The 7,607-nt window shown below is 46.2% G+C and overlaps 1 protein-coding gene across 4 annotated transcripts; it reads left to right on the top strand.

Annotated features, from left to right (window-relative positions):
* On the top strand, nucleotides 1-3,436 carry LOC136513789 (wall-associated receptor kinase 5-like). 4 transcript variants are annotated; one of them, XM_066507757.1, is made up of 5 exons: nucleotides 1-273; nucleotides 374-456; nucleotides 694-1,677; nucleotides 1,820-1,972; nucleotides 2,078-3,436. In XM_066507757.1, exons 1-5 carry the CDS (start codon nucleotides 122-124, stop codon nucleotides 3,271-3,273), a joined length of 2,568 nt encoding a protein of 855 aa, XP_066363854.1. In that variant the 5' UTR covers nucleotides 1-121; the 3' UTR covers nucleotides 3,274-3,436. The 4 variants fall into 4 exon arrangements, with proteins under 4 accessions (XP_066363854.1, XP_066363856.1, XP_066363857.1 ...); XM_066507759.1 differs by having other exon boundaries at nucleotides 374-532; XM_066507760.1 differs by having other exon boundaries at nucleotides 1-496.
* Nucleotides 3,437-7,607: the final 4,171 nt, after the last annotated feature.

The following is a 7,607-nucleotide window of genomic DNA, read 5'->3' as shown; positions in this document are numbered from 1 at the left end:
AGGCGCCTGCATGGCTCTGCGTACCGGGCACCGGCGATGCCATGCCCCCCCACCCCCCGTGGAGGGGAGGACAGAAATGCCCTGGGTTTGCCGGCTGTTAGGCTGACCAAGAACTTCCTTGATGGGCGTCCTGTCCGAGGTCCCGAAATGCTCGATGCCGCCGGCGAGGCCCCACCACGTCCAGGTGTGGAAGGCGTGCGCGCGGAGCCGCCACACCTCAGAAGTGAAGTTCAGCGACTTGTCCGCCGCACTGCATCTCGCTGTTGTCCTGGGGTTACTCTCTTTCAAATATTTGATTGATGATGTTGCCTGTTACCCGTTTGTCGTTTTGTCTCCCAGGGTTCTCTAATAACTCCGATTTTGTCTTTAACAGGGTATTTCGTGGTGGTCAACTAAGTTGCTATTGTTTACTCTTCAACCTTGCCGCCTTACATTTCATCAATTTTCAGTCCGAAGGTGACTTCTCTGACATAGACATACCGTCGTGTGTTACGAGGTGCGGTCATTTGACAATGGCAGAACGAGGTTGAAAGTTTGCACTCACCATTTGACTAGATTCTTCATCCTTTCAGCATAATCCAGAATTACCTAAGTTCTGGGGTCAAAGTACTACCTTATTTTACTGCATCCACAGGATTGCACAGAGCATGTCTTTTTTTTTTTAAAGGTCACAGAGCATGTCTTCATATTTAGGATCTGGAGATGTTTCCAGTTTTACAAGTTCAACCATGGCTCTCTGCTTCACCCCTCAAAATCATATGATGCCTGTGGCAGCCATAGCAGCGCTGCACCTGCTACATCTCCTGGCAGTCACACCAGTGCTCCACGCAGCCACCAACTTAGCACTGCCTGGTTGCCTTAGCAAGTGCGGCGAGGTCAGTGTACCTTACCCATTTGGTGTTGGTGCCGGTTGTTACAACGAGGGGTTTATGCTCACCTGCGACGAGACCCACAGCCCCCCTAAGCTCTTCTTGGGCAATACTAGCGCTGTGGTGCTCAACATTTCTCTGCATCATGGGAGGCTGGACATTGATAATGGTATCGCCAGTCTCACAGGGAGAAATCCATACAGTATGAACTGGGGGGTCCCCCTTGACGACAGCATCTTCGCACTGTCCTCTTTCTGGAACAACTTCTTCGTCATGGGGTGTGGGTTCAAGTTTCAAGTCATGCTGCCAGATTCAGAAAACATGATCGTTATGTGTAATTCGTCGTGCCTGAATGGGCAGCCTGCGGTAGCCACCGATGGCATGTGCTCTGGTGTTGGCTGCTGCGAGGCATCCTTGCCGGGATCAAGCAACATGTATTCGATCAAGCTTGACCCTTTGGGTGCAGAAAATGGCACGACGGAGCAGTCATTCAACGCTGCCTTTGTCATTGCAGAAAAGGAATGGTGGAACACAAACAACCATGGTATGTTGTTGCAGAAGGCAGTCTCAGATGGCCTAGTCACACCATGGGGCATACCTGGCTCCGCTCCTCCGCTGCAGATCAAGGCTGGTGGCAAGTGGAATTTTAGAAACCTGTCTTGTGCAGATGCTCGGAGATCAAGTGATTATGGGTGCCTTAGCTCCAATAGTTACTGCCATGATCACTGGAATGGTGAATCATCAGGGTACATATGCCGCTGCAAACATGGCTACGAGGGCAACCCTTACATAACAAATGGATGCCACGGTATGCAACTTGTCATTCACAGGTCAAGTTCTAGTTTCACTTCATTGCTGAAACATAAGAGAAGAAAATAAAAAGTGTTCCAGTTTTGCTGTGCCAATTCTTCTCACAGCATCATGCTTCACATTTGTGGTTTGCATTGCAGCTGATACTCATGAGTGCACAATCGGAGATAAGTACCCATGCTTTGGCGATTGCATTAACATGGATGGATCCTATAATTGCGTCTGTCCACATGGCACATCTGGGAACCCCAAGAAACCTCATGGATGCATCAAAGATACAGAAAAATTTTCAGGTAACAAGATCTTCCAATAACCTGTAGCTTCAATTGCTAGTGTTATCTTTTGACAGAAGCACTACTTGAAACATATTTGAATGATTGAATCCATATATTTTCCAGGATTATCTGTTGCTACAGGAATTGGCTGTGGCGGATGCCTTGTTCTTCTCATTTTCGCTGTTATTCTCTTGAGGCAAAAGCTAAGAGCCCGAAAAGCCAAGAAGTTGAGAAATTTTTATTTCAGGAAAAACCGTGGGTTGTTATTGCAACAATTAGTAGACAAGGACATTGCTGAAAAGATGATCTTCAGCTTGGATGAGCTAGAAAAGGCAACAAATACATTCGACGTGGATCGGAAGATCGGCAAAGGAGGTCATAGTACTGTCTACAAAAGCATTTTGTCTGACCAACGTGTTGTAGCCATTAAAATGTCAAGACGAGCAATACAGAGTGAAACTGACAATTTCATAAATGAGGTCGCCATTCTTTCTCAAGTAAACCACAGAAATGTGGTAAAACTCTTCGGATGCTGCCTGGAGACAGAGGTTCCATTGTTAGTGTATGAGTTCATTTCAAATGGAACCCTTTATGAGCACCTTCATGTCAATTCTCCACAATCATTGCCATGGAGGGAACGACTGAGAATTGCCCTTGAAGTTGCACGATCTCTTGCCTATCTACACTCTGCTGCTTCGATATCAATAGTTCACAGAGATATCAAGGCTACCAATATTCTGCTTGATGATAATCTAACAGCGAAGGTGTCAGACTTTGGAGCTTCTCGAGGCATCCCTATTGATGAGACTAGAATGACCACAGCCATTCAAGGAACTTTTGGATATCTGGATCCAGAATGCTATAACACGAGACGGCTCACTGAGAAGAGTGATGTGTACAGCTTTGGTGTCATGCTTGTGGAGCTTTTAACAAGGGAGAAACCCCATATTTACATGACAGCGGCAGGTTACAGTCTTGTGGAGCAGTTTCTGATACTACATAGGCAAGACAAGCTCTCTGAGATACTAGACCCACAAGTGGCCAAGGAAGGGGAGGAAGAAGCCAGAGTAGTGGCAGAGATCGCAGCAATGTGTGTAAGCTCAAGCGGGAAAGATAGGCCCACGATGAAGCAAGTCGAGATGAGACTTGAGGTGCTGCAAAGCGCAGCAACCAGCATTAAAAACACTCCAAGAGCTGAGGAGCACGTAGTGGACATTCCTTTAGCTGGGCAACTGAGTTACAGTACTGATGGGAATAACATCAGCAGGCGGTTTAGTATGGAAAGGGAGATCTTGATGTCCATGGATTTCCCACGTTAACTTGGGTCACTTTGTACTCCCTTTATAATGTTTATAGATGTAATTATTAGTGTTCTATCATCTTAGATAGCTACATGCCCGTTTTCATGTTAACACTAAGCTCTCCATGCCTTCCATTTAAGCTTTCTTCTGAGTCAGGGATATATGCCAGCTATATTTTTGCTCAACCAATTTGGAGGCTAGAAGCATAGAAATACAATATCTATCTCCTAATTGGTAATGTGATACTCTACTTTGGTCCTTTCATTGAAACGGTGGTTGCGCCTGCCGTCGTGCAGCCAGCCCGCCCTGGTTCCATTCTGTCTTGGATAAACTAGGATGTCACAAAGGTTTTTTTCCCAGAGGGGATCAAGCATGTGTAGTTGTATGGTGTGCGTGAGTTGTGCTTGGTAGGCATGCTCTGAGTCTGTTAGTTTTATCTGTGTTTAAGCGTGCAGTCGATACGAGTGTTGCTAGAAAAGTTATGTGTATGAGTGTTGCTAGAAAAGTTATGTGCATAAGTTACATTGTTTGTAAAATTTATTATATAAAAAGTATTGCTAGAAAGATTATGTCGAGAAATTGTTGGCATAAATTTGTTCGCTAACAGTTATAAACAAAAATTTGGTTGCGGAGGTCATGTACAAATAATTATTGTGACAAGTCACTACCGGATACAGGAGATTTGCCGAGTGCCAGGGGCACTCGGCGAAGCCCCAAAAACACTTGGCAAAGGGTTTGCCGAGTGTTACACTCGGCAAACGACACTCGGCAAACCCTTTAACGATAAATGCTAGTTTGCCGAGTGTTTTTTGTCGGACACTCGGCAAAGACTTTGCCAAGTGCCCAAAATACACTCGGCAAACATTTTTTCGAAAAATTAAAAAAAAAAGCCACCACCGGTCAAAAAAATTAAAAAAAAGCCACCACCACCGGCCAAAAAAAAATAAAAAAAGCCACCACCGTCGGCCGCCGTCGGTCTCCGTAGCTCGCCGCGGCCGTAGCTCGCCAGATTCGGCCGTAGCTCGCCAGATCCGGCCTCGCCGCCGCCGGATCCGGCCTCCCCGCCACCGGATCCGGCCCCCAGCGCTGGAGCTGACGAAGAGGTGAAGGAGGAGCGTCGCCACAGCCCGCCTGCGCCGCCTCGCTCGTCGGAGGAGGAGCGCCGCCTCGCCCATCGGATCCGCCTCCCCGCTGTTGGATCCGGCCTCGCCGGCCCAAGATCCGCTGCCGGAGGGCGGTCCCACCATGGATCCAGCCGCCCTCCACTAAAACCAGCCCGGGGGGTGGTGATGGAGGTGCTCCGGGGTGAGGGAGGGGACGGCCGCCCGCCGCTGCCTGCTGCTGGAGCATGCCGGAGTGGAGAGGGGCCGTGCCCCCCGCGTCACGCTGGAGTGGAGAGGGGCCGCGCCGCTCCGCACGCGCCCCCTGGTTCGCGCCGGTGAAGAGAGGGAGAGGAGGGGGAGGCTGCCAGATCTGGGGAAGAGAGGGAGAGGAGGGGGCAGTCTCGCTGGATCCGGGGAAGAGAGGGAGAGAGAGGGGGCGGCCGCCGCCAGGGAAGAGAGGGAAAGGAGGAGGAGGGGCGCCGACGGAGAGGGGACGGGGCGCTGGGGGCCGGGGAAGAAAACGGAGGGGCGCTGGGGCCGGGTGCATGCGACCCGAGGAAGAAGGTGAGGGGGCGCTGGGGGAGGGTGGGGCGCTGGGTGGGTTAAAGAAGATATTTTTTTTTTGCCGAGTGTCCCATATCTGGACACTCGGCAAAGTTTTTTTTTTCTCATTCTTTTCTAGAATTTTTTTTATTTCTTTGCCGAGTGTTTTAGATCTGAGCACTCGGTAAAGTTTTTTTTTCTTCTCCTTCTTTTTTAGAAAAAATATTTTATTTCTTTGCCGAGTATTTTTTTTTACACTCGGCAAACTTTATCTTTGCCGAGCGTTTTACTTTTGACACTCGGCAAACCCTATCTTTGCCGAGTGTTTTTTTTTTTTGACACTCGGCAAAGAACCTGTTCGCCGAGTGCCTGAGAGAATACACTCGACAAATATAAAAACACTCGGCAAATTTGAGGATTCCGGTAGTGAGTTATCTATAGAATTAAATAAAATATATTAATAATGTTATGGGAAGAAGTTGTGATCATAAGTTTTTTTTTGTCTCGCAGAATGTTATACACAAAACACTAGTATAGAACGGCGAGCACCTGTCGTGCCTCTCTCTCCTACGGTGCAACTGCATTGCAGGGAGGAAATCAATAGCCGAGACAGACTGCCAAATACATGTTCAAAGAAACATAACATAACCATGAACACAAACTCACCTAGGCCTGCCTCCATGGCCCGAGCATGCTGTGGCCGCGCGGCCCGCACCGAAGCGATCCACACATATCGTGGCCGCGATGAAGCCTGCGTCGTTGTGCCCGCATGTGGCCCGTGTATTGTAGTGTATCAGGCCTATGCCGATAGGCCCACGTGTGGCCCACGCCTCCTCCAGAGAGAGAAGATAGAGCGAGAGAGAGAGCAACGAGATAGAGAAGAGTGGTTCTCACGCTTGGAAAAATCCATCGTGCTGTGTCCCACCTTCTTGTTTTGCCATGCAAATAGGGTTCAGAAAACTTTTCTATCGGTGGTTCACTTTAACATGCGCCTGTAAAAATAAAAATAACATTTATAACGGTAGTAGATTAAGTTAACAACCAGTATAAATGTGAATATTTTTACTTGTGGTAATCTTACGATAACCGTCAAGGAAACTTAATCTCCACTGACAGTTCATAGCCATGGGCCTATACTTAGATTTGTAATGGTGTTTGTGCTTTTTTGACCGTCAGTGAAAAAAATCATAGCATCAATAAAAAAACATTTCTATCCTAGTAACATTTATGAGTATAATTTTGTAACTTTTCAAAAAATAAAGAAGCGCGGAGGTTTATATGATGGAGTTCGTTGATTTTTTGTTCAAGCGAGTGAGGGTCAGAGTTAGTTTTACGTTCTTAAACTGGAGGTCTCATTGGTGTGGTGTGTGAGACAAGAGTGATTCCATCAGCTAGAGCAGCCAGACGATAACGAGCTAGCTCGCTCGGCTCGTTTAGGCTCGTCAAGATCAAGCCAGAAGGTCAGCTTGTTTACAAGCTTGAGCTGACTCATTTAGCTTGTGAGCCAGGTATAAAAAAACATACAATTTTTTTTTCATATCGAGCTGCGAGTTTTTCGTCTAGCCCTACGGACGATTGACAGGGATGTAAAAAGAACGGCTCGTTGGAGATGGGTTAGCAGAGTATGAGTAGGGTAGTGGTGTTTAATTGAGTGTGAAATGTTTACATTTTAGATGAAAATAATCAGCAAAGTCAGAATATGTTTTCTGATTTGTTTTTGGGTGAGGGTTCACAACATATGAACATATGTTGGTTGTTGGGTCATTTTCCTTTTATTGCCAAATACCGTAACTTGTATCGTTTCATGGATAATAAACAAGTTCTGGGGGCAGATATTGGAGTACACAACTCCGGCCTGTCCCTGTATAAATATCTACAAAGTTTCAGACTTCGAGCAATAATCTTGATAGGGCCACTAATGAGCTCGTGATACGCGTGCAACCAGAACTAGATAGAAGCGACTATTTTTCCAGCAGTTTTACATATCTAAACATAGGCACTCCCTACATTTTTCAAATATATGATGATGTTTAGGACTACAACCGACTCTAGGAGTAGGTCAAATAAAAAGGAACAGATGGGGCGCTCTAGCAGTTCACAGTTTTATTTCCTCTGTTTGTGTCATTTCAACATAACACAAAGGCTGTTCGGCTGTTCCCAACCTTGATGCTTTTTCTTGCTACTACTAGTTGCTATACACAAATCAGGTTACCCATTGATGTATCACAACTTGCCTCAAGTACTCGAAGGAGATACCAGATGTTTTATTTTCTATATCTAACAAGTATTACTTGCTTGTGGACTTTTTAAAAATTAGTATTCAGCATAGCAGCCCATTCTCAAAATAAAAGCTTTATACTCAACAATCATCTGGAAGACACTTGCATAATGGTCTTATATACAAAATAAAATGGCTTCCTCCGTGAAAAGGCGAACTCAGGATGCAGCAAATTCGTATGCAATTTAATTTTTAGGTCACAAGGCCATTGACATGGACCATGATCAGTATACAGTAGTACAGTACCTCGAAATGAAACATAGTAACGAACAAAAACATCGTGCACATATCATGTTCATGTATAAGTGTATCTCCAATTCTCCATTTACGCTAGAGCCACAAGTGAGCATCATGTACTTGATAGAACAGTCAGCCAGGCCATATGTATGAAAATCCATATAAACAGAAAGAATGGAACAACAGGGCAC

The sequence above is a fragment of the Miscanthus floridulus genome, chromosome 16 (assembly GCF_019320115.1).
Source record: "Miscanthus floridulus cultivar M001 chromosome 16, ASM1932011v1, whole genome shotgun sequence".
Lineage (NCBI taxonomy): Eukaryota > Viridiplantae > Streptophyta > Magnoliopsida > Poales > Poaceae > Miscanthus > Miscanthus floridulus.
This window is presented reverse-complemented; position numbering and strand designations above follow the sequence as displayed.

Excerpts from the sequence above, each read along its gene's own strand:
- LOC136513789 (XM_066507757.1), top strand. The coding sequence starts at position 122 with ATGGGCGTCCTGTCCGAGGTCCCGAAATGCTCGATGCCGCCGGCGAGG. Across the intron at positions 274-373 it reads CATCTCGCTGTTGTCCTGGG|GGTATTTCGTGGTGGTCAAC; the intron begins GTTACTCTCTTT and ends TGTCTTTAACAG. Across the intron at positions 457-693 it reads CATCAATTTTCAGTCCGAAG|GATCTGGAGATGTTTCCAGT; the intron begins GTGACTTCTCTG and ends CTTCATATTTAG.